Here is a 26881-nt window from a genome sequence, read left to right on the forward strand (position 1 = left end):
TTTCCTAAGTAATTTCCAAGCGCAGGAAAGCCGCGCCGAGGGCATCAGGCCGCTGCGGGTCTCGGAGAGCCGGCCGGAAAGCCTCGGTCCTTTTCGGGAGGAGTGGAACCGGGTCCACACGCCGTCTTCGCCCAGCCGGCCTGCCTCTCGGCCCGCTGCCACAGCTCTCGTTCTCCTTTTTTGCGGATTCCGCCGGGGATCCGCCGAGTCCTGGCTGCCCGCGGGGAGCCACTTTGAAACCCAAGGGTTTCTGCACCGGCCAAGCAGAAGGTGGTCGGAGGGAGAGAGCCGCAGCGCGGGCCCGCCGGCCGGTGGACTGGCTGGTGAGACACCGCGGCCAGAGTCGGTGCCGGCGGCAGTGGCGCATTCCAGGCCCGACTCAGCGCCGGCTCGCGGCAGTCCCCCAGCCCTGGACTCCCGTGTCCCCTTCCCATCCCCACCCCTTAGATTGGGGCTGAGGGGCCGGGCCCTGAGCCCGGGGAGGCTGAATTATTCATCTTTAATCTGCCCGCAGCTGCCGCCTTTTCATACCGGTAACGCGAGTTCTCCCGGGGCCTAAATTATTGATGGTCGGGGTTTGGAGGGAGGGGAGGTGTGAGGAGTGGGGCTAGAGATAGGGAGATTAACGGGGTGGGCACGGGGGTAAAAGAAGAGGTGCCAGTCTCTCCCAGCAGCCCGATCAGAGGCCTTTCCCCAGGGTTTCACCCGAGCTTGCTCTAGGTACCCCCCACCTGAGAAAGGGACGGGAGGGAAATGAGGGGGGCACAGATGTCCCCGCTTTCTCCGAAACTCGCGTGAGGCTAGCGGAGCAGGGGCTGCAGGTTGCCAGCCTGGGCCGACCCGACTCGGCCTCTAGAAGTCTCTGCGCTTGGATTGCTCAGTAACTGCAGCTGCGGGTTGATCGCTCTGGGTGCAGGATTTCTAGACTGCTGTAGGCCAGGGAGAATGGGGCACGAGGAAGCACCCTGAGGCCTAGTACCCAGTGGCCACCTCGGCTACGAGATCGGGAGCCCGCGCTGGAACCGGGTTGGAAACCCCGTGCCCTTCTCTTTGCCCGGAGAGCAAAGCCCGAGCCGCTCGGTTTCCTGGGAGGCTGCCGAGGTCTGAGGGGTCAAAGGGACGCGAGTCGGGTTTGGGCCGGCTACACAGGGCGCCCCGATAGTTATTAACCCGCCGGCGCGGCCTATGCCGTGCTACCTGGGCAAGACGGTGGGCCCCAACCAAGCTCTGCGCGGTACGGCAGGCAAGCGAGCCCAAGCAGCCGGCATTCTCTGCCTGCTGCCTGGAGCCGCTGTCGGCCGCCTCCCTGTCACTGAGCGCAGCAGACCCCGGGTGCCTGCCTCATCCGCCTTCCTTGCTCCACTTTAGATACTAAGGAGGTGAAAGAGAGATACGGTCCCCCTACAGATAAATAACATTAGAAAAACTTCCCATAAAAAACAAACAACACAGGAAAAGAGGTAGAAACATTCCGATTACAATTTAATACTTTTTAGGAAAGAGGCAGAGAGCAAAGGTGTGTGTGTGTGTCAGGCACTTATCCCCTGTCTGTGCTTGGAGCTCGGATGAACAGTTAGCCGAGCCCCGACGCCCCCAAATCGTCCGCCTCCAAGCCTCGCACGCGCGGACAGCTCCCTGGTTGCCTGCGGCGCAGGCGGGATGCTGCTTCGCACTAGTCCAGTCCTCTGCCTGGCCCTTCCTCTCCTGTCTTTCTTACGCTCTTTCCGCTGGCATGAATTCCCCTTTGGCATTTTCTCCCCTCTCCCCTCTTTTCTGTCATCTGGTTTCTTTCCAGTCCCCCCTTCGCTTTCTACCTTGCGTCGCACGGCCTGAGTCGCCCTCTTGCCCAGCCCCCCAGTCTTCCGCCCAGCGTCCGCGCTTCCGCGTCTCTAGGGCCGGGCGGGTTCCAGTCCCCACTCCTCCGCGTGGTCGTGGGGGTCCACCACCTTTCTTCTGAAGTTCGGCAACATGCCCTTCCGCCCTGCCTGCTTCCTTCGCCCGTCCCGGGCCGCGGACCCTGACTAATGGCTGGTCCCTGCTGTGTGTGGGGTGTTGTGTTTTTTTCTTGTCTCTCCCCAGCAGGGCACGGGGGTGTGAACCAGCTCGGGGGGGTGTTTGTGAACGGCCGGCCCCTACCCGACGTGGTGAGGCAGCGCATCGTGGAGCTGGCCCACCAGGGTGTGCGGCCCTGTGACATCTCCCGGCAGCTGCGGGTCAGCCACGGCTGTGTCAGCAAAATCCTGGGCAGGTGAGGGCTTCGCAGCTGTCCCGTGAGACGCCTTGCCTACTTCCCCGGCCAGCCCTGGGCCTCCGGCCGGAGGACTTAGCCAAAAGTCCAGCCCGCCAAGCCGGAGAGGGAGATCCCCAAAGGGGTCTGGAGAGGTGCTCCTTTTGGAGAGAGTATTCAGACGGTGGCCGAAGACCCAGGAGCGAGGGTGGAGCAGTGTCACCCAGTGCCTGCCCTGCCCTTGGTCCCTGGTGAGAAGGTCCCTGGTTTCCGGCTTCAGAAAGGGAAGGATGACTTTCTTAATGGAGTTAAGGCAGACGTTGGGTGCGGGACATTAGAGGAATGGGGTGGGGATGAAAATGGGTCCCCGAGAGGAGAAAAAGCAGCATTTGGGAGGCAGAAGGAGGGTCCTGGTTCCCATAGATGCTCTGTGCCCAGTAGGGAAGGGTTCGAGGTGGTGCCTCAGCCCTGGCCTCCCGGAGACCTTGCAGCGCTGTTCCTTTTGCTCTTCCCAAATGAAAGGCTGGGCTTTCACGCCCACGGGTGCCTATTCGTGCTGGTGCGCACCCAGCCCCTGGTGTGGCCGTCTCTCCGGAGGGATGGTACCCCTTGTCCTCCTACTCCGCGGCACTCCTCGTCCTAGCTAAGCACCCTCAGGAAGTCAGCTCAGTCACACTGGGCCTTTTCCCTCCACTCCGCTGCCTCGGCGGGCGGGAGAGTGGCTCAGCAGCTCTGGAACCCGCAGCCCGCTGACCCGCCACCGTCCACTTCTGGCTGACCCCGCCGGCTTTCCCGGCGCAGGTACTACGAGACCGGCAGCATCAAGCCAGGTGTGATCGGTGGCTCCAAGCCCAAAGTGGCGACGCCCAAAGTGGTGGACAAGATTGCTGAATACAAACGACAGAACCCGACTATGTTCGCCTGGGAGATCCGAGACCGGCTCCTGGCCGAGGGCATCTGTGACAATGACACAGTGCCCAGCGTCTCTTCCATCAACAGGTGAGCAAGGCACCCGGGTTTTCAGGGCTGGACTCCAGTTCCTGGCTCCTGCCTGCAGGGGTGTCCCACACCCAGTCTGTGCTCTTTGTCCAGCCTCTGCCCTTTCTCCCTGCTGCCAGCCCAAAATCCTTCCGTCAGGGAAAGGGGACCTGTGAGGCAGAGAGATCGACAGACAGACAGGGCTGTCTGCAGTTCAGGGCTGGGTATTCCCTGCCAGGCTTCTCCCGCAGGCGTCCTGGAAATGAATCCAAGTGTTTGTGGTAATTAAGACTCCAAGATTACAAGCATCCAGCCTTGGGATCTAGAGACAATCACAGCCTGCAGCCAGAGCCTTTAAAATGACCAGTGTCTATTCATCCCGCCAAACAGACTGCCCTTTCTAAAGGCTGCTCCTTCCCCAGGGGCAGCCGCTTGTCCTGGTTCCTCCACCCTCCCTGCCAGTTCCCACAAAGCTCGCCTCCCAGGAGCCTGGTCTTGCTAGCCAGCTCCACACAAATTTCCGGCCTATAAGCACTGGGATCCGGGCTTGCAGAACAAATGCCAACCACCAGCCAGCAACTGACAGGGAGTAGAGGAGCTGGACAAGAAGGGGGTGCCAAGCAGGGAGGGAGAACTCCAGACTCTGAGACTGAACCTTGGGTGGTACCCTCAACCACCTATGGTGCCTGTCTCCAGACTGTCTTTGCACTGATGACAGGCTCACACACATGAGGACACCACAGGGCTGAGTCAGCTTGATGTATAGGATATTTAGGTCTCCTGGTCTCCAAACCCCTCCAGTGTGCTCTCGGGGAGAACACATGTGCACACTCCATTCAAGTTCACACTAGCCAGTGTGCCAATATGCCTATCTGTGGTAGCTACAGAACATACAAGCAGCATTGGGCTGGTTTCAAGATCGCAGAACTGTACAAACAGACAGTTGTTCACAGAGTCCCTGCACAAGTCACACACCAGTCAGAAGGAAGTCCCAGACAGCCTTGGCCCCCCATATTAAGACACCCCAAAATGAAAAGAGGGCTAAGCATTTCATAACTTTGTTATTTTTTGCATTCTTCATAAGCTCATTATCAGGACAACTAATAACTCTGATGGTGCCTTATTCTGAAATTGGCATCACATATCAAGGATTTTAAAAATATTTTGCAAATGATATGGAATTATCCCAAATCATCCTGAAAACAGCAGGTAAAATTAGCTGGTAGAATGTACCTTGGCTAAAGAAGATTCCCTCTGCCACACTCATGCTGTAATGTACTGCGAGGCGACCCCAGAAATTATCCCAGTGTGTGCCATCTGTATTAAAATGGTTATTCAGATATGAACAGGGTAACATAATACTGATCAGCTAATTATACACCCTCCGAAAACCCTCCAGCTCCCTGGGCCTGGCTCAGCCAGGTATTGAAAGCGTAGCAATTTGACATTCAGATACCTTCCAAAGGAGCTGGAGAAAGACGCTGGGTGGTTTGGGAGAGGAATAAGCACTTTGCTTTAAAAGCCAGGAGAGGAGGCTGGGGTAGCTTTGGACTGAGGCAAGAGTGGCACTTCGGGAGGGGAAGGGGACAAAGCAATGTTTTACGAGCCATGTAGAGACTCAGTCTCTTGGCTGACTGCTGGTCCTGGGAGTGAGTTGGAACTGAGATCTCAAGAGAAGAACAGCCAAGGGCCAAGAGTGGTCCTGCTGTGTGCAGTGTTGCTGGGACTGGGTAGTAGTCTTCTGCAGAACATTTAAGAGAAATGCTTGTTGTCAGTAATAGAATTTGCAAGCCCTTGGAGAAACCCGAGTCATGTAGGATTTAGGTAATTTGTTTCTCTTGAATGGGGTAGAGGAGTGGCACAACAAGTCAGGTGTGGTGACCCTGTCCAACACCCCCTGCCACTCCCCCCGACAACATGCACTCCTCATTGGCTGAGATGATTTTGGAAGCTGGCTTAGGCATAAGTTTGGAAATGCTTTCATCCTGAAAAGCCATGGAGAGCAAGGGCCAGGTGACCCCAGGATCAAGCTCCAGAGGTCTTGAGGTGCACCCACCAGAATTAGGACAAAGTAGACAAATGAGCCACCAGTGAGATGAGGGTAGGGAAAGAGTAGCCTCAGCTTGACAGCTGTGACAGCTGTAGAACCCACCCAGCACAGAGCCCTGTCACCTGAGGGGCACACAGGCTTCCTTTGGGTGTGGAGAAATAGCCATCTGTGGGCAGGTGTTGCTGGAGATGGAGAGGGAGTAGGAGGAGAGGAACAGGTAAGCCACTAACCACATGGGCAGCCCACCCTGGGTCCGCAGTTAGGCTTTACGGCTGGCTTTGTCTATAAGGAGCAGGCAAACTATTCTCAATTTTGCTCTAGACCCGAATCCTCTCATGGTTCATATTTTGGAAAGAATTCTGGGGATTTCCCAGTGTGCTGCTGAGTTGGGGCTGGAGAAATCCACCTCGGGAACCATGCTGTCATCTTCATCCCTGTAGGTACTTTGCTCTGAAGAGGGAAGGTTTATCTGAGATGTGTTGTTTCATCCAAAAACCTGATAAAAACAGGATGTTTCTGCTGGTTATATCAGAAACTTTGCCTTTTATCAGTTTTGAGAATTCTCACTCACTGTAGGAAGAGCTTGGAGATTTTCCTGTGTGCAGAAAGTATGGTGCACCGGGGAATGGGTGGTTCTTGAGTTTAGAGCTTTGTTGGTTGTGACCTGCCCACTTGTGTTGGGTGCTTTATAACAGTTATGAGTAAGGTTGTGCATGAGCTGGTGATTGGCAAGAAAAGAAGTCCACACATGCTCACCCACCTGAGCCAAAGGTTTTTCAACTTCTCCTCCCCAAAACAGATGCTGTCGCCGCACTTGAAATATGCTGTTATGGTTATAAACTAAATTGCTTTTTCACTCTTTAAAAATGGTTTTGGCATTCTCTGATCCTGTTGCGATAAAGGCGTGGCCATCCAGCCTGTATTTTCCCCTAGCAAATCCTCAGAAATGCCTCTCTGAACCAGAGGACTGGGTCAGGAATGCCTCCCCACTCCCACAGACCACCGTCAAAATTCCCAAGGCTTGACTGGGCTCCTTAGCACGTGGAATTTATCTGAATCTTTCTAAATATTGGGTTACTGATGGCTGAACATGGAGTTGCCAGCTCTTTGGTTTGTACACCGCTGCTGTAAAGGGCGGGTGTTTATAAACAGGGGACTTTAGATTGAAACCTGGTGTGGGAAATGGCCTGGAGAGGGGAGAGGTGGAGGGAGATCCATGCTACTGAAAAAGGAAAAAGTCACCTAGTTACATCGCTGAGCAGTTGTCTAAGCAGGAGGGATTTTCCTGATTATATGCCAAAGTCTTCTGGTTTGGCTGTTACTCTGGGCAGAGAATACAGCTCCTTTGAAAGAACAGGCACAGACCCCAAACAGAGTCTAGGGTTACTGACGATCCCCTGAGGGTGCTCTTTTGGGAAAAGCCGACAATAAGGGTGTCACCTTATAACTTTTTTAGCTTGCCTAACACTCTTTGGAGTCAGGACACTCTGTGCCCCTAGATCTTTGGAGTGGACCCTGCCAGAATCAGCTTCTCACGGATCTCCCACTATCCACACTCTCTCTTAGCCTGTTAGGCTCTAGGTGAGCACATTCATTCTAACAATGGCAACCTAGGGCTGTGTTAAGGAATTCCATCCTATGTCATTTGGGTGTCCCTCTTCTGTCATTCTCAGGTCATTGTTCCCCTTGGGTCAGGCAGTGGGGTGACAATGGTCTACCAATTGTTCCTTCAGAGACCTTTCCAAATAATCTGGGAGCCATTCATCCTAGCCCAGGGAATGTTCAGGGCTAGAGTCTGTTTCTCCCTCTCTGAAACTCAGGTTCCAGAACATTGCCTATTCAACTCTTGGACCTGGCTTGGCATGAAGCTGGGCCAGAGGGCGGTACTGCCCACTGCATCTCCATACCTTTGCAGCTGTTTGGTGGTTAGGGCTGTTGGTCTCGTGGCAAACAGACAGGACAAGTTGGAGAGTTAAGAAAAAGACTTCTATCCACACAAGAATGGGAGAAACAAGGACAGGGAACTCGCCTTCTGTGGCCTGAACCTATCAGATTGGGCCCACAAATAGCAGACCAATGCACCAGTTTCTGTCGGAGAAGCCTTGCTTACCTGTCTTTTCCCGGAGACAGTCCCCTACTGTGAGGTTGCCCATCATCAGAATAACATTTGAAACAGGCGTGATGGTTGAAATTCTCATTCCCTAAAATGAGGTAGAGTTGTCCTCCTGAAAAGCCTCTTTTTGTTTTTGTAGTTGTTTTAGCCTGGGCTTCCTGGCCCTCAGTCCTGTTGGTCTGACTGTCTCCCCGTTGGCTGGTTCTGTGGGTGTTCAAGCTACAAAAGGGGTTTCTGGTGATAGCAATGGCTGGTCGCCCTGCCTTCCTACCTCAGCTGGCGGCTCTCGAGAAGAGGCAGACAGGAGGCATTGGGCCTGACAACAGCTCCAGGTGCATTTCACAAGGTGATGCAAAGAAGAAAAGAGAGGAGAGGGAAAACCCAAAATAAATAAATAAATAGTGTCCCAACTGTTCTGAGAACTCAATAAAACAATCACATCAAATATGAAGCGGCATAAATCTTGTGTCTGCACAGGTAACCTACTCAATTGCTTTTATTATCGCTCAGGCTGCCTCCATTTATTACTGTTCATGGCCTGGGCAAAGGAGGCTGCATGGAGGGTGGTCTCCAGTGCAATCCTACACCCTGAGAGGCAACAATCAGCCCATACAGCCAGGGATTTCGATGGGAGCCCAGGAAGGGCCCATCTGTCTGCATGAAAACCAATCAATAACTCTGTAACCAGAGCCCTTGTCACAGGGAAATGGACAACACAACAGTTCAATAGAGGGGCCACAGGGGGAATTAGCCAAGTGGAGATGGGGCCAAACAGGAGCAGACCTTAGAGAAGGGAAACAGGGGTGCCTGGAATAGGGGAGATTAGGGAGGGAGTGGGGATGTGGCAGGGGAGAGCAATAGCTTCATATGCATGTTGGTATTAGATGGGGAGTATTGTGCAACATAGACCCAGGGAATGAGAGGCAATGTTGGAAGTTGAGGTGGTAGGGAACATGTGTTTTAGGCAGCATTTGGGAAATGGACTTGTTCTGGTGCACATGGGATAGTGTGACTATGCATGATGGTATGTGCTTGCGGACTAGAATGTTATAGCTTCTACAGAAAGAGGAACAATAATAGTAACTGGTGTGGAAGATTAATCACACTTCCCACCCACTAACACCCTCTCTGAAAAGGGGTTTTCCTATGATCCCACATGGGATAGAGGTCCTGCTTCCCAGTCTTCTTAGTAGGACTGATGAGGGAGCCCTATTGTTGGCTCCCAGCTTCTTAGGTGTCCAACAATAGCTACTCTGCAGGTTGCCTCTTAATACTCAGGTCTATCTTCAGCCCCCTCCTTGTGTCTACCTGGAATTGGAGTTTTTATATTGAGAGGAAAACGATGGTGTAAAAGTGATGTGCATTCAGTAGAAATCATACTTCAAGTACCCAAACAACCATTCTGTTTTTCACTTTCAGTACAGTATTCAATAAATTGCATGAGATATCCAACACTTTGATATAAAATAGTCTTTGTGTTAGATGAGTTTGGCCAACTGTAAATGTTTTGAGCATGTTTAAGGTAGGCTGGGCTGACCTATGACGTTCCATAGATCAGATGTATTCAATGCATTTTCAATGCACAATATTTTCTTTTTTTTTTTTTTTTTTGAGACGGAGTCTGGCTCTGTCGCCCAGGCTGGAGTGCAGTGGCCGGATTTCAGCTCACTGCAAGCTCCGCCTCCCGGGTTCACGCCATTCTCCTGGCTCAGCCTCCCGAGTAGCTGGGACTACAGGCGCCCGCCACCTCGCCCGGCTAGTTTTTTTTTGTATTTTAGTAGAGACGGGGTTTCACTGTGTTAGCCAGGATGGTCTCGATCTCCTGACCTCGTGATCCGCCCGTCTCGGCCTCCCAAAGTGCTGGGATTACAGGCTTGAGCCACCGCGCCCGGCCAATGCACAATATTTTCAATGCACAATATTATCGAGCCATTGCCTTATTGTAAGTTAAGGAGCATCTGTACGCTGAAAAGAATTTCTTTTTCACTTCCTGTTCTTTAAAAGAATGTGGTATAAAGGGTGCTCATCCGACCTACCAATTCTCTGCATCCCTGCTGTTTCTTCTTACACTTCCCCCATCCCTCCAAGCCAGGTGTCCAGAGCTTAGATTCTTGCAGGGGAAGCAGCTTCAGGTGCAGCTATGCCCACTGCAGCTCCCCAGCCATGCAGGTGAGTCTAGAGAAGGGGAAAGGGCTCCTGAAACTGAGGAGTAGGAAATAGAGTCTCACAACCAATGCCCAAATAGCAAGTGAAATATTAGACAGCTGAAAAATTAAATCATGTTTGGCTTTTCTATCTACCACTGAACTACTAGGTTGAGATGGTTTTCTCTTGTGGAGCAGGCTATTTGTTTTGGGGCTAGCAAGGCATGGCTTGAATATATTCATGATGGTTTGCAGTGTAGAAGTTGATATCTTCTGTGTGTGTGGATTTGTGTGTGTTTGTGGGTGCCTACCTAAGTCTGCTTTTAAGTGAAAAGGCTCTGAGGCCAAGAGGAGAAAAGGGAGGAAGACTCACAGGACATGACCTGCAGTCACAGGCAAGGCTGGACACCTTGTACTTGTACTGGACACCTTGTAATTGGCAAGCAGTCATTAGGCCACTGGGCGAGGTGGCAGCAGCAATAAGGCTAGGCTGAAGATTCCTCATTTCATAATCTAGGCAAATTGGAGCCTCATTTTTCTTCAGTTATTTGCATTGTAACACTCTGTAGTCCAGTTAACCCCCGATAAGAGGGGCTTTGCTACAGTGATGCCACCTTTGTGATGAAGAGCTGTGCAACCAGCTGTCCATCCTCACTTTGACACTTGGGTCCCAGCCTTGTTGGAAGGATTAGTTAGGGACCAACTGCATAAGCAGCCAAGAAGATGCTCTTCCCAGCACAATCCTTCTCCAGAGCTGTGGTCCCGCCGTAGGAGGCATGGCAGCAGCACTGGGACACAACGGCGGGCAGAGCTCACACCAGGGCCAGCCTGCAAGTCTTTCCTCAGTAATCCAGGTGCAAGGAGCATAGGGAAGAGGCTTACTGTTTGTGAGAAATGCAGAGCTGGCCACTGCAGAAGGCTTGGGGTGTAGGTGAGACATGATGTCAGAGGCAGCCGCCTCAGACCACCTGAGGAGGGCTGGGCACAGGAGAGGTGTTGAGGGTATGGGAAGCTAAGGAAGAATGGTCTGGCCCTACAGGAGAGGGAGCAGCCTCTTGTAGGCTGGGAACTCTCAGGTAAGAGAGGAAGTGTGCAGGAAAGAGTAGACAGACAAGGCTGTAGAGCCAGGGTCCCCTCACGGCACATCCGCGACAACCATGGGAGGAATGAAGCCCTTTCTTTTGCTTTCTGAGAGACAATATAATGAGAACAGATTCTGTGTCTTCCAAGAGAGAAGGAAAGAGAGAGAAAGAGAGCAGGGCAGGAGGAGTGAGTCAGGTGCCATTCTATTCTAGAAAAGTTCAGATTTATTGTAGGGATGTTGGGGAAAGGAAAGCAGTGCACAGAAGTCCAGACTGGGGTTTGCCGAAAGCAATGATGGAGATGGGATGGTTCCAGGAATCATGAGCACAAATGACTCCTGGGCACCAGCGGAGAGAGGTTCCAGAATATAAGATGAAAAGTGGCGAGAACTGGACAAACAGCTGGAGCACATGGGCCCAGTCTACAGGCAGTGATGTAGGAAGACTGGATTTTTAAAAACTCTGTGCTGACCGAATAAAACACATCTTTGGGCCTGATTCCGTCCAGTGGCCAGCATTCAGCAGCCTTTGGTGGACCTGACTGGATGGACTTACCTCTCTGCCTTAGACCAGGGCAGTAACATCCGTGCAAGTGGAAGGGGCTGGGACATTTGCTGGGTCCCTTGGTCCAGAAGCTCCTGGGGAAGGGAATGAGGAGAGATTATGACTCTCTATAGCCAGAGGAGGAGAGGTGGGGTATGCGTAGGGAGGGGCAGAAAGTGAGGATGAGGACTGGGAGAATAAGGCAGGAAGCAATGAAGCTGAGAGGTGGAAGGGCGCTGCCTTGGGCTGGACAGGGTTGTTCGGGATTGGAGCACATGGCTGAACAGAATGTAGCACTGCAGAGCCTGCAAGGGGAGCTTAGATCTGCTCATCCAAGCTGGGACCTTCGGTAGCCCTGCAAGGTCTTGGGGGTGGTGGGAGGAAGCCCAAGCTCCAGGCAGCTGGTAGTACAGGCTGATGGGCCCCGAGGAGAGGCCCAGAGGTGATGAAGGAGAAAGGGGAAGAGGAAGGTGAGCAGGTTTCTGAGAAGAGTGTGGAGCGAAGGAAATGGCATGGGAGGGAAAGCGGCCTGGCTGGAGTTATGCAGCCCTTTCTGAGAGGGAACCTCGTGAGTCTGCCACACGGCCTGGCTGTAGCTCCTCTCGGCAGGCTGTGAGGTAGGGCAGCAGTGGCTCCAGCCTGGTCCCTGGCAGGCTGGAGAGGGAGAGTTGTAGAGCAGCCAAAAGGGAGGGAGGGAGGCCCCTGCCTGCTGGGGGTTCCAGATTCTAGAGCTGTCTCCACCCAGAGCCTTTGGCCGAGTTGCTCTGGACTTCCTCCTCTGCCTGCCGTCAGTCCTTCCTGAACCACAGATTTCTCTCTGCTGCCACTTGGAAACAGAGCAAGCCAGGAACAGGACCCATGGCTCCTGGCAGGGCTGAGGCAGGGCAGCAGGCTGGGAGGACAACTGTGTTCACCCTGTAGGCACAGTAGAGTCAAGCAATCAGAGAGGAAGGATTGAAGAGGACTGGGAGAGAGGGGAGCAGACAGAAAGGGAGAACAAAAGCGGCCCCTGAGCATGAGCAAATGGGAGTGAGCCCTGGGGGCTGCTCTTCCTGGTCCTGGTGCTCCCTCTTGGCTTTGGGGTCTTTGCTCAGCCCAACTGCCCAGCCCATACCTGGCAGGCAGGTGATAGAAGCTGAAAGGCATGAGGATTCTGCAGGCAGCTTCTGGCCTGCTGGACATGGAGGCAGTCAGGAAGGAGACACTCATATCGCCCCTTAGTCCAGAAGCTTTCATCCTAATTTTGAAGGTCAAGCAGTGGTGCCTGCCTTAGCGTGTTGTCCCAAGAGAAGTTAGTGATGTGTTGGGAGCCTCTGTGCACGGCTCTGCTTTGGAAAGACTATGTGTGCTGGTGGTGTCTAGCTAAGCCTGCCTTCTATGCCCTGGGAAGCTGTCTAAATGGCTCTGGCTCCCAGGGAGCTCTCGAAAGGAGTCAGTCTTGTCAAACTGGGAATTGGTGGTTTGCTATTCAGAAGGCTTCCGGCTAAAGGGATTGTTTGGTCCCAGAATGAAAGTCCCTGCTATCACTGCCTGTTTGGGATGCTAGTGAATGTTCCCTGGAGAGTACATGGTTGAAGGGACAGTAGACATCCTGATGGGTCAATGAGCAGGGGTCCTGAAAGATACACACAAGGCCCCGACACATCTGGTCTGTGTGCATGCACATGTTTGGGGATGTGAACGCTTGTGAGCAGTGTGCATTTGCTCTGCTAGATGAGTGAACCAAGCTGTGTATGATGGCCAGGGTGGAGGGTGCGTGTAGTATCGCACTAGGAGAACTGGAAGCATTTGTTTCGTGTGTGTCTGCTGACGTCCTCAAAGGGAGCATGTGTTTAGGCAGAGACAAAGATCAAGATAGTTACCTCCTTTTATCATTTGCAGAGTGGATACCACACTCCCTTCCCCTAGTACCTTACTTTTCTTCCTCTTTCTCCTCCTCTTCGTTCCTCAGGTTAGCTGGTTTGGGTTAGGGGGCCAATCTCAGAAGACTCTAATTAAAGAGTGAGGAGAATCTGATAAGATAAGGAAGGCCATCTTTCCTCTAGGAACCAATGGAGGTTTCATGTTCCCCACTCCCCGCTGCTTCCCCGAGGAGCTGACACTAGGGCAGGCAGCCTTCCGACTGTGACTGTCTGGAGTCTGGGGGAGCCAGAGAGAAGGAGGTATGACCGGGGTTGGGACTCGGGTTCCTTACCCCATTTGCAATGGTCCTGGAAGGGAAACCCTAGCAGACTCCGGATGAGAGTGAGGGGAGGGTAGAAGAGACACGGCAGAAGACGGGAAGAGAGAAGTGGGAGCCAGATGTGATCAACACAGACATGCCCCGCTAAGGCCTAGTTTTTGGCCACAGAAATGGACTGTACAGGGTGGGGTGTGGTATCTTTTTTTTTTTTTTTAATTAGGGAGGGGGCTATGAAGTCATTTAGCCCGTCTTTGGGGCTGAGCACTTAGCTCCTGCACAGGGTACAGCCCTGGTAAGGTTTCAGCTCCTCCTAGAAACAATGCTCACCGGCACTCTCGACCCTCTGCCCTCCCACCCAGCACATGTACTTTTCTTCTTCCCCCACCCTCATTTCCCCTGAACTTGGCTCTGTGGATCAGGTCACTCCTGGCCCCGTGGAGACAACCAGGAAGGCCATGCAGACTCCCTTAGGAGATGACCTCCCAGGGTGGGTACAAAAAAAGTTGAGAGAAATTCATTTCATGGCCAGTGGCTGCTTAGAAAAGGCGATTCCAGCATCCGAATGTGATAAATGTTAACTGAGCATTAATCGCATTAAAGAGGGCCCTATAAACTTTTCATTTCTAATTAAATTCGTCCAGTGATGCTGCCCAAGCGAGTACTCTGGGCCTTTGTTTATGTGGAAAATTAAAATGCAAATACAATGGGATTTATTTCCAGGAGTGGAGTGATGGTCTGGCCCCTCTGGCTACTGGTCTCCAGGCCTGTCAGGTCAGGTGACTGCTTCTTTGGAGGTGCTGTCCCCCTGGTGACAGATTCTTGTGTGAAGGGAGAGGCCAGAGTTCAAGGTCAAATAGAGTTAGTAAATGGGGAGAAGATGTGGAAAGAATTGAAGAGAAGGAGAAAAAGGCAATAGATTACTAGAAATATAGGGAGTCATTGTTCTGGTTTCCCACCCTCCTTCCCCACCAGCTCACACTTCTAGGAGTATAACCCCCAAAACCGTAATTGTGAATATCACCACAAGCCTCCTCTGCAGCTATGAGATGAAGGGGTACATGGGAGAGAGAATTTGGAGGAAGCAGCCCTGCCAGGCTCGGCATGATGGCTCACACCTATAATCCTAGCACTTTGGGAGGCTGAGGCAGGAGGATCGCTTGAGCCCAGGAGTTTGAGACCAGATTGGGCAACATAGTGAGGCCCATCTCTATTAAAAAAAAAAAAAAAAAAAAGAACTAAGTGGCCATCAGGAAGGGTCAAGGGCCTGGATTTATCTCCAGCAGTTTGAGGGTCAGCTGCCGTCCACATTAGGGTTTCACTGGGCTCTTCCTGCCAGTGCCAAGTGGCATTGACATGGGGCAGTGAAGCATAGAGGCACAAACCGAGGAGAACATTGTGCATGCGCGCCTGCACGCACGCAGCCTTCTTGCACATAAGGAGAGCCAGTTTCTCATAAGAATAAACAAATGTCCCTTGCAAGGAGTCCTTTAGTGCCATGATCTCTTTGATAAAAGTGGTAATCCTAAATGGTACTGAATGGAACAATCTAAAGTTCCTATTTACTAAAAACATAAATTAAATCGAGGGGAGAGAAAACCTGCATAAGAAAAATTAGTTGGATATATCAGTTAGAGACACTGAAAGATAGCTATGCTGCTTTCTGGATAAGGAAGTTGTAAATAGCATTAAAAAGTCAAGCAGGAAAGGAAATGGAGGTAGGAGAAATGATAAAAGACAGAGCACTAAATCACAAATAGGGGTACATGTACAAAGTCACAAACCGGCTTTATGCCAAGCTTTGCAGAATCCACAGCTTGGACTGACAATACATAGTGATGTTAAATGCACAGGCACGCAGGCTTCCAGAGAGTGTCAGTATGCAGAGGGTGGACTGGTCGCACCATGGGCAAGCTGTTGTCTGTGCTGGACTCTGGGATTGATCCATCGGTTCCTCCATGCAGGGATCTGATTGGGTACAGGTCAGTAGGCAGTCGAAGATACAGCTGTATGAGGTTTTTAAAGGTCTTTAAACACATGAGTCTCTTGTGAGCTGGATCCACCTTCTAATGGATCTCCAAGGTAGCAACCCATTCCCAGAACACTGCCTGCTTGACTGGTTTTGTCAAATAGCTGCTACCTCTCTCCTGTTTTGTCTGTTTTATTCTGGGCTATTCTTTTCCTTTTTAGTGTTCACTTATGCCTCTTGGAAATGCATGAGCACTTGCTGACAAACAGGTTAATGACTGTGGCAACTCCCAAACATCTGGATGGAAACCAAAACTTTAGTCAATCATCTATAAAGGTTGTCGATATGATGCCAAAGATCTGGCGATTTAGAAATGTCCACATAATTGATTGAATTTCTCAGTTTTTCATCCAGGCACAGAATCAACACATTGGGAAACACCTGTTTTCAGAGAAAAATATTCCAGGAAACAAAGTGTTTTGGTTAGAAAACATCTTTGATGTGTTTGAGTCTGATTTCTGGCTTGAAAGGAGGCTGGGCTGGGCTCTAAGTCAAGTGGAGATCTGGTGGTTAGAGTTGTTAGTATTGGAACGAGCACAGCTGGTGAGAGGTTTCCTTCCCCGAAAGTCGGGGCCAGGAGGGCAGGTCCCTTTGTCCAGAAGCTTAGGCTGTCTGTTAGGCCTGGTTTCTCTAAGGGACTCCACTTTGCCATTTTAAGGGAGACTGTCAGGTTCTTAATACATGTGACTTTTTCTTCATTTATCTTTTCATTCATCCATTCAGAAGCAAGTAGGTGCTTAGCAAACACCTACTATGTGCCAGGCAATTCACATAAAGCTATGTGGCATAGTGTTAGAAAGCAGGCTCTGGGGAGAAACTGCCAGAGTTTGAAGCTGGCTTCCCTACTCACTGGCTAGAGGGTACTGGGTCCATCTCATATCCTCTCTGGTCCCCAGTTTCTTCACTCATATAATGTGGCAGATAATCATGTAGGTCTCTCATAAGTTCTCGTGAGGGTTAAATGAGTGAGTCCACATAAACCTGCTTAGAATTGCACCTGGCAAGTATTAAGTGCTCAATAAATGCTAGTTATTATTATTGCAGTAGTAATCATCAAGTCTGTATTTCTTGTTATGTGTCTGTTTCAGTGTGTATGCATTCTGCTTTGTGTATACACACACACTGAAAATTTTTTTTTTTTTTTTTTTTTGAGATGGAGTCTAGCTCTGTCGCCCAGGCTGGAGTGCAGTGGCGTGATCTCGGCTCACTGCAACCATTGCCTCCCGGGTTCAAGCAATTCTCTGCCTCAGCTTCCCGAGTAGCTGGGATCACAGGCACCCGCCACCACGCCCGGCCGATTTTTGTATTTTTAGTAAAGACAGGGTTTTACCGTCTTGGCCAGGCTGGTCTTGAACTCCTGACCTCAGGTAATCCGCCTGCCTTGGCCTCCCAAAGTGCTGGGATTACAGGCGTGAGCCACCATGCCCGGCTGAAATATTTTTAAGTAAAAAAGTTTGAAGAGCCAAAAGGATATTCTGTGAACAGAATTGTGTATCATGAATGCCAGTGAGAATCGTAGTCTCTCGTGAGCCCAGATGGATTTAGAAAGAGGACCCACTCAGTGTGTTTCCAGAAAAAAAGACCCTCTATGATTCAGTAATCTGACCATTGAGCAGAATTTAGTCAGATAATTGTCCCTTTGTCAACTTTGAGAGCCCAGCCCTTGTGTGTGTGTGTGTGTGTGTGTGTGTGTTTGTGTGTACTTCATATAACTGCACACTCCTTCTCTTGGATGAGCCCATTATTGCTTGAGGAATTGAAAGTTAGCATTTTCTGGGCTTCATGGCATTTTTGTAGGTTGTGGCGCTTTGCATTTTGTAGGTTTTTTAAAAGATAAAATGAAATGGTAGTGGGGAAAAATCCTTATTTGATGCATTTGAAGTGTTCCACTGGTTCTTAAATGTCATAGAGGGGAGAGGAAAGGGAGGTAAACAGGAAGAGGACGGGAAGAGAGGAAAGAAATGGAGATAAGACAAAGGAAGAAGAAAGAGGAAAGGGAGAAGTGAGCATATATTTAACAAATTCAAACCAAATCTGTCTATTCTTGTCTGGCATGTCTGGATATTCTAAGGAAGCATGGGAGTTTGACAATCATTGCAGTTATTTCCATTGCTAAGGAGTAAAATTTTTTAAGAAAAAAATTTCAGGAAAAAATTACTTTGGGCTTAATCTATTTGATGCAATGGCTCCAACTAACTGGACAACTGCAAATTCTATTTATTCTTTGCCTGACAAGAGTAAAGATGAAAACCAACGTTTCCCAAACTCCCAACTCCCAAAGATGTGTTTCTCATCTTTATGGGAACTTTCATGGAACAAGACTGAGGTGCGATCCCATTCTTGCCTCAAGTTCTCCCTGCCCCCTTGGCTTAGTTAGGTGACCAAGTTCAGCTCAATGGCCATAAGACCCACACCCAAATACCTAAACAGTCGCTTATCTGATACCTTTTATACCTTTTGCATCGTTCTCAAATTCATAGATTTCATTATTCCTCATTTATGCCTATTAGCTGGTAAAGGTTCTGATTTTAAAATTAGAAAGTAAATGTTTTTAATGAACAAAATTAGAATCCTGAAAGCTCAATCATCCTTACATTTTTCTTGTAGTATGAAACAAGTCAAGGGTTGCCTATTCATTACCGGATGCAGGGCCAGATGCTGCCCTCTGTGTGGGCATGGGCAGTGGTGAGCTCTGTAAACCCCCAGCCCCTGCCACTGCCCAGATGGCAGAGAGAGAACTACCCTCTGCCCCTGTGCTACTTGGCTGCAATTTTTGCACTTCTCTGCTTAAAACACACACACACACACACACCTTAATTTGTCTTAGGATTTTATGTACACTAGCACATATGTGTACATGTTTATACACATACATAGGTCAACCTTATGGCTGCTTTACTCAGAAAGCCTTTATATTTATCATCATTATCATCATCGTAGTGGTTAGCAAGTGCTTACTACAGTAGGAACTATTATAAGCATGTTACATGCATTAATTGATTTAAGCATCCTAAACAACCCCATAGGGCTTTATAGGATTGTTATAGATGAGGTAGCTGGAGTACAGATAAGTTAAATAACTTGCTCAAGGTCACAGGCTAAGTAGCAGAAGTAGGATTTGAACCCATGCAGTCCTGGCTCAAAACCCACATGCTTATCCCCTATGTCATACTTCATATCTACTTTGGATCAAGGGAAGTGCAGGCATAGGCAATCTCTTGGGGAACTCTGTATATTTTGCAGTCTCTTACAAGCTCAAAACAGGGACCCTGCACCCTAGCAGATGGTCACACCTCTGTGTGTCTCTGTAGTCTTCCATGGTGTGTGTTCCTCAGTGCAAGTCACTGCTGAGCCACGTCATCTGGAGATACTGGGAAGGAAGAAGATGCTAATGGCTAGAGCCACAGAGTAGAGTGGAATGGGGATTCTTAGAACTAGAGTTTATGCTGCTGTTCCCATTGGGATTGGGAAGTTTGCCCCCATCCATCCTCTTCTAACTGCAGCAAGGATCTGGACTCTCAATTGGCATAAGGTTAGGTCTAGGGGCTTAACTCTCCAAATCAGGCAGACCTGTTCTCGTTTGGTAAAGTCATAACTGTTCAGCAGAGCAGGGACATTTGCTTCCAAGAAGAAAAGAACCGTATTTTTGGTCATCAAGAAGATATTTGTCCTGCATCTCTAGAATCTTCCTTCTGAAAAGCAGCAGTGCAAATGACCAGGCCAGAGTAAGCTAAAAGAGCTAAAGGATGGATCCTCTCACCCACAACCGCACCAAGAAGGCAATTAAAGCAATTACCGAATCGTACACCACCACCCAGATCCAGCATCGTTACTCAACCCACATCACCAAGGAGACATCCATTAACCTAATCTCTAAGACATACATTAGGGAAAAAAGATGCTGATATGATCAATGAACACAATAATTCAAAGCAGAAACACAGACACTGCCACCAAACAATACTCACATTCCTCCAACTCAGTGTTACACAAAGTGCAGCCACCTCAATACAATACCACAAAACACCAAGTAACAAACATTAAGCCAGCTGCCGGAATGCGTCAACACAATGCAACAATACAAGATAATGCGCAACACAATTCAAACTCTGCATCCCATAGGCACACCCATACCCACAGGCTGAAATCATGTGGCCACTTGAGCCACGTGGGCAGGCACACACAGAGACAGAGCCAGTAGCGCAGCACCCAATTCTCCTGCACACCCAGCAGAAAACGATCGCAGCTGCAGTCCTCCCAAGCACAATGCAGCCTGCCAGAAAGCAGCAGCACCATGCCGTTTCTCCAGCAGGTGTATGTGTCCAGACCATCACCTCTAATAAGGCCTCTGGGCTCTCATTGCTAGTAAGAGAGTAAACTGTCCCCTGAGCCTGCTTCCTGAGACAGGACAATTCAGTTCTATCTTGGTTGGGATTTAATAAGACTTCACTGTTACTGAAAATGACAGAGCTCCAGGGATAAAGGGAAAGGTGGTGGTGGGAGGAGAGCTCACCAAGCTGGGTGCAGGAATCCCCCTTCCTCTACCCAGCCCTACCTTCTGTGGCCATTCCAGAGCCAAAGCCCTCTTGCTGGGTGTTCACGGAGTATCGATTCAGTCTGCAAGCAATTTTAATATTTCTTCAGGGACTTTCCAGCAACAGCACAAGTCATTAATTCACCCTCCCAAATTGCTTATTCAATAGCAGGAACATGGCTCCTGAATAAAGTCCCAGAATTTATGTGACTCGCACGAGTCAGGAGGTCAAACAACTGTTATGGAGCGAAGTTAAAAATCCAAATAAAATATTGACACTTTTTTGGGGAGGGGGAGGGGGGGAAGCAAAGGTATTTAAAATAGGTTTTTGTTGCAATGCCCCCAGGATAAAGAATGGAAGGAGACTGAAGACAAGTTGGAGTTTATAAAATCAATGGAATTTATTGCACAGCTACTTGGCATTTAATAATTCTCTCATTTCCACATCCCCCTCCCCCACCCCATCCTGGCCATAGACAGAGAGATACACAGGTATACAAATGCACATTTATGTACATCAATACTGGTGCATGGACCAATATAAAAACATGATTGTGATGTGAAAATCTCAAACACCCCGGGAAGGGAACAGTGATGGTGTAGTCTCGCTGTAGTTTACATATTTGACAGAAATGGGCATAACTTGGCAGGTATTCATGAAGTAGGTTTTGATAAATATATCCACTATTATAAATCTTAGATCAATGCATTGGAGCAGACCTGAATATAAAGATACACTAATCATAGAAATGGATCCTCAAAACAGAAATTGAGAAACATCTATATGTAGTATCATCATGCAATCATGTACATGATTTGGAAACTAGATAGGTGAAAATAATTTGGAAAATTTGCCCCCCAAACCTACCAGTGCATATAAAATTCACTGAAGCCTATAGCCACTTAATCTAAAATTGTGGTTTGTTTGTAACGCAGACATGATGCTTATCAAATACAGCTATGGCACATGCATGGGAGAGAATAAGCATGTTTAAAATCACAGCTACATGTGCTCTCTGTTAATTGTCTACATATATAATTGCTCAATTTTCCAAAATCGTGGATATGAAAAGGCTGAAGGAAAAATTTGTTCATGTCCAAATAGTTAATATATATATGTGTGTGTGTATATATATATATGTATATATATATAAATTTCCCCAAAAGGTCAAATGGTTCATTCTACAGACATTGAAGTCACAAGCCTGGATCCAATGTCTGGCTCTTACCCGATGCACATGTATAAATAAAAAAATAATTGAAAAAAAATAAAAACCAAACAAACAAAAAAATTCTGGCTCCAGTGCTATTAAGCATGTGACTTTGGGCAAGTTGCTTGGCCTTTCTGTTGTTTCTTAGGCAAAATAGAGAGGATGGTTATTTGATAGAGTTATAGTTGAATTCGAATGAGAAAATACATTCATTATAATGCCTGTCATACAGTGAATACGAAATAAATGATAGTTATTGTTTTTACTATTATTAAATTCAGCTCTTCTATTCAGGCCTAGCCTCTCAGAGATTCTACCATCTGTTCTTGATATGACTGACTTATTCTATTCAATGGTTAGCAGCATAAGTTCTGGAGTGAGACACTCAGATTTAAATTCTGGCTGTGTTACTTAACAGTTGTGTGACCTTCTGTAAGTTACCTAACCTCTCTGAGTCTCAGCTTCACACCTGTAGGTTATGGACAATAATCTCATAGGTACTTGTGAGAATTAAGTTAAATAATCTGCATACAGTGCTTTGCGCAGTGCCTGGTACATAGTAAGCATATATTGGCCCACTGTGTCCCTTAAGATTCTGTCATTGTTATTATTGGCCAGGCGCAGTGGCTCATGCCTGTAATCCCAGCACTTTGGGAGGCCGAGGTGGAAGGATCACTTGAGGTCAGGAGTTTGAGACCAGCCTGGCCAACATGGTAAAACCCCGTCCCTACTAAAAATACAAAAATTAGCTGGGCGTGGTGGTGCGCACCTATAATCCTAGCTACTCGGGAGGCTGAGGCAGGAGAATTGCTTGAACCTGGGAGACAGAGGTTGAAGTGAACTGAGATTGTGCCATTGTACTCCAGCCTGGGCAACAGTGTGAGACTCCATCTCAAAAACAAACAAACAAACAAACAAACAAACAAAAACAAAAAACAAGAGCATATTATTGTTATTGTTAATGATATTCATTTGTTATTGAACAAATAGTTATCAAGTACTTACATTATACCAGACACCATTGCTAGGTGCTGGGGAAAGACAGTCATGAGAAAAATAGCAGTGACATCTGCCCTTGCAGAGCTCAGAGTTCAGGGAAGGACTCTACTATGTGAATTGAGTAAGCAAGAAAACAAGGTTTCAGCTCTGTGCTAGACCCTGAGAGGAAGAGGGAAACAGAGAGAAATAGATTGGAAAGCTAGGATAGAGCCAGATTAGGGAAGATTTTGAAGGCTGGGCTGAAGAATTCTGAATTTATCCTACAGGTGATAGGAAGTGATTGTAGGGTTTAGCCGTATCACATTCTTTCAAGAAGAGACAGGGAAAGACTGATGGACTGTTTTTGAATGCCTAAATAGGTGAGAGGTAGGAAAGGCTAGAGGTAGGGAGGCCAGGCAGTCACTATCAGGCCCTATATCTGCTCCTGCTCAGGTGACTGCAGAGGCAGGTGGGCATGCCTGTGGTGGGACGGGAGTAGGTGATGGACAGGTGCAGAGTGGGAGACTTGATCCCAGCAATGAATCTATAGCAGTACCTTGTTCACCTTATATCAAGCAGTCTTCAAGCCTCTGGAGCTTCCCAAGAAGGACCATGGGGGTGGACAGCTGGTAGACTCCAGCTCTAGCCAGAAGCTCTGACAGATGAGGGCAGGGCCAGTGGTGAGAGAAGCTAGTCTGATCACGCTCTGGGCTTGGCATGCACCGCAGACTGGTTTCCAAATGGTTAGTTAAACACATTGCCCCTTAATTTTTAAACCTATGCATATCTTGAAGTTAAATCAATCCATATGCTTACCATTCATCATATAAACCATCACTATTGCCCCCTTGGGCCAGCCCCATGGCCCATCGAGCCTGGTAAATTGTCTCTGGCCTGGGCTTTCAGGGGCACGAGGTGGAAGGATAATCGCCCTCAATGCCAGTCTTTGAAGGCTAAGTTGATGCAGAATATATGCCTGGTATCTAAGTAACCTACTTGGAATTTGGAATTTATCATCCTGGAATGTACCAAAAACCATTTTGAAATTATTTCAATTTTTGGCCGGGTGCAGTGGCTCAAGCCTGTAATCCCAGCACTTTGGGAGGCCGAGACGGGCAGATCACGAGGTCAGGAGATCGAGACCATCCTGGCTAACACGGTGAAACCCCGTCTCTACTAAAAAATACAAAAAATTAGCCGGGCGAGGTGGCGGGCGCCTGTAGTCCCAGCTACTCGGGAGGCTGAGGCAGGAGAATGGTGTGAATCCGGGAGGTGGAGCTTGCAGTGAGCCGAGATAGTGCCACTGCACTCCAGCCTGGGCGACAGAGCGAGACTCCGTCTCAAAAAAAAAAAAAAAGAAATTATTTCAATTTTTAACCTATGGTTTTGTTTCCACAGAGCAACTGATAGCTTATTAAATTTTGGTGACTATGTCAGCTGGAGTCAGGGTAAATAGATGGAGAGAAACGTGGATTGATAGAGTATGAGAAAGGAAATTTCTTAACTCACTAAGACTTCTTCCCAACTCTCCCAAGGATCCCCTTGAGAAACCAACCAGAAGGATGGTTTCTTCACCTCCTGACTTAAGCTAGTCTTCTCAAATAGAGTTCAGAAACTCTAATTCAGGTCTGAGGTGGGACCCGGTGATTTGCATTTTAGCAAGCACCCCGAGGGATTCTAATGCAGGTAGTTCAAGGGCAGTAGTTTGAGGAAACCCTTCTGCCAGCTTTTTGGTAGGACTTTCATTTCTTGGAGCTCAGCTATGACTTCTGAGAGTCAACAAGAGTTGACACATTTGGGAGGAACCGTGGTAACCTGGAACCCGTGTATGCCAGCAACATCCTGCCACAGCCAGAATGGAAGGTCCTGCCCACAATTCTGAAGAATGACCTGACCCTTATCAGTGGCCATGTCCAGAACCCTGCCTGACATATGGTCAGTTATCCAGACTGAAACTTGCAAGGCATGTGAGTGAGCATGGGCAAAAAGACCTCTAAACTCAACCCAAACTGCAGCCAGAGGTTACAAAAACAGAGTGTGTTAAGTGATTCAGGCCTGCCTTAAAGGAAGCCACGTGCAGAGGAGATGCTGTTTCCTTTGTGTTTCTGTGGAGAGGAGGAAGTAAATTTCAATTTTTCAGTTCCTGGGGTATACAAGGGGGGAGATTCTAGCTCCTTAGAGTTCTCAGGAGTAGGGACCATTTCCAGGAGAGGTAAACACTTCCTGGGTGATCTAAGATATCTCACTTAAGGTTCTGCTGTGAAAAGTCTCCCGCTGTTAGTGTTGCTGACTTGCCTCGGGGCCAAGCCATGGATACGTGCCTGATATAGGCAGCTCTCAAAGACTTGAGTTGAAGCGATAACCACTTGCATTAACTGGGCAAAATATCCCTCGCTGAAGCAAATGTCTTCTTTTTTTTTTTTTTTTTTTTTTGAAACGGAATCTCACTCTGCTGCCCAGGCCGGAGTGCAATGGCACGATCTCTGCTCACTGCAACCTTTACCTCCAGGTTCAAGCAGTTCTTTGCCTCAGCCTCCCCAGTAGCAGAGATTACAGGCACCCACCACCACGCCCGGCTAATTTTTGTATTTTTAGTAGAGACAGGGTATCACCATCTTGGCCAGGCTGGTCTTGAACTTCTGACCTCATGATTCACTCACCTCAGCCTCCCAGAGTGTTGGGATTACAGGTGTAAGCCACCACGCCTGGCCACAAATATCCTTTTTAATACCTTTTTTTTTTTTTTTTTTTTGAGACAGAGTCTCACTGTGCAGCCCAGGCTAGAGTACAGTAGCACCATCTCGGCTCACTGCAACCTCTGCCTCCTCCAATCCTGGGTTCCACTTCACCATTGCAATCGTGGGTTCAAGTGATTCTCCCACCTCAGCCTCCCGAGTAGCTGGAACCACAAGTGTGTGAGACCCTGTCTGGCTAATTTTTGTATTTTCAGTAGAAATGGGGTTTCACCATGTTGGCCAGGCTGGTCTCGAGCTCCTGACCTCAAGTGATCCACCTGCCTCAGCCTCCCAAAGTGCTGGGATTATAGGCATGAGCCACCACGCCCAGCTGCAAATATCATTTTGTTCTCTAAGATGATCGAGTTTATAATGCCCAGGCTGCCTGAGGCCACTGGCAGAGGCCCCCATGACCACTTGTCTGACTTAGTGGGCAGTGGGGCCAGCTAATCTGGCACATTCTCTACCCTGGAGTGCCTTTGATTTACTGAATCAGGAAAGACTCTCCCCATACCAGGGATTAAATATTTTCTGCAAAGACTCTAAAGTGGGCAGTTTACTCCAGGACAATTTAAGCTGATTTATACATGTATATAACACATATATCCAGATACTTGACATCTTGTTCCTAAGAGCAGCCTGCCCCAAGCCTGGTCATGTCACTGGTTTGTTCAAGCTCTGCCAGGAAGTAATTCTAAAATTGGGAAGCAAGTCTGTTCTAGACAGCAGGAAAGGATTTCATGGCGACAAGCTTGGAGACCCAATATACAGGGGTTGTCAGCAGTTGGGTCCAGCAGGTGTTATTAGTCCCATTTTCTATTGAGGAAAACTGAGGTTCAGGGAAACCCCTCACCCTTCATTTCTCAGAAGGGACTGAAAATAGGAGTTAAAATATGGGGCCTTTGGGTGTCTCTCTCCTGCAGGCAGTCTAATTTATCAGGTAAGGGATTAGTCCCTAGGATTAGTCTACCTGAATTCAAATCCCAGATTTGCTATTTATTAAATGGGTGACTTTGGGCAAGTTGTAATAAGCCTTGTGTGCAAAATGCATTGTTGTGAGGATTAAGTGAACTATTTATTTGAAGTACATAGAACATTGCCTAACATGTAGTAGATACTCAGTACACAGTTTTTTGTTTTTGTTTTTAAACTAGAGCCTCTCCTGAGGAAGCATTGCTCCTAGAAATCCTGCCCAGCCTAGTCCTGTAAATGCTGCCACCTTACTCCTCCCAAGGTGAGCTGTCTGAGGTCACCTCAATGCTAATAGGACCTCTTCTTGTCTCCACCTCAGGGAGTTTTTGCACACCATTTATTATCATATAATATAATACAATATAATATCAGACATAACATAACATAATATGATGGGTAGGTTAACTTGGAAACCCTGAGGCGGACTGTGGATGGATGGATAGATGAATAGATACATTTGTACTAAGTATACATACATTATATCATTCTATTGATTTGTAAAAAGTTCCCGGTCTGCCTGGCTGTAATGAGATTTTTGAACTTTGCGTGGCGATCAATGAGAGGAATATTATTGGCCTGGAGAATTGATATACCTGCTCTCAGTGGCTTGTTCTGCTCCCAGGCTGCCCCGGCCCCCCAGGTGTACGATTCCAGCAGACACTTAACCTTTTTTACAGTGTCATCAGGCTAAAAGGAATCTAATAGTGACACAGGACTTGTGCTCAGCACTCTGCCACTATTGCTTTCCTGTCACAAATAATTTATAGCCTTCTATTTCCATCCCTGAGCCTGCACCCCAGCCCTGCCTCCTGCTTTCCCCCAGCTCCCAGGAATCAATAAACTCACATAGCCACGTTGGGACTTCAGGGTGCAAGGAGACAGACAGACATACAAAGAGAGGGGAAGTGGAGAGAGGAGCAGAGAAAGAGAAGAGAGAGACAGAGAGTGAAACACAGAGAAAAGAATGGGGAAGGAGGAGGAAGAGAGAGAGCAGAACTAGAAGAGGAGTAGGAATGTCTGGTGCTCTCTTAAAAGGTGGAGGGCTTCTCTCTTTCTTCTTGAGTCTAACGCAGTGTTAATAGGAGTCTCATACAGGGCTTTCATTC

General features: G+C 48.5%; 1 protein-coding gene across 11 annotated transcripts in view; it reads left to right on the forward strand.

Moving 5' to 3' along the window:
• The window catches only part of PAX2 (paired box 2), a 93882-nt gene that overhangs the window by 12054 nt on the left and 54947 nt on the right, over nt 1-26881 (forward strand). For 8 of the 11 annotated variants that reach the window (XM_015147956.3, XM_015147958.3, XM_015147955.3 and 5 more), the window contains exons 3-4: nt 2080-2248; nt 3029-3226. In XM_015147956.3, the coding sequence (XP_015003442.2) occupies nt 2080-2248; nt 3029-3226 (367 nt within the window). The remainder of the gene's footprint in view (nt 1-2079; nt 2249-3028; nt 3227-26881) is intronic. The other 3 variants (XM_077947340.1, XM_077947342.1, XM_077947343.1) reach the window with 1 other exon arrangement.

The sequence above is a fragment of the Macaca mulatta genome, chromosome 9 (genome assembly GCF_049350105.2).
Source record: "Macaca mulatta isolate MMU2019108-1 chromosome 9, T2T-MMU8v2.0, whole genome shotgun sequence".
Lineage (NCBI taxonomy): Eukaryota > Metazoa > Chordata > Mammalia > Primates > Cercopithecidae > Macaca > Macaca mulatta.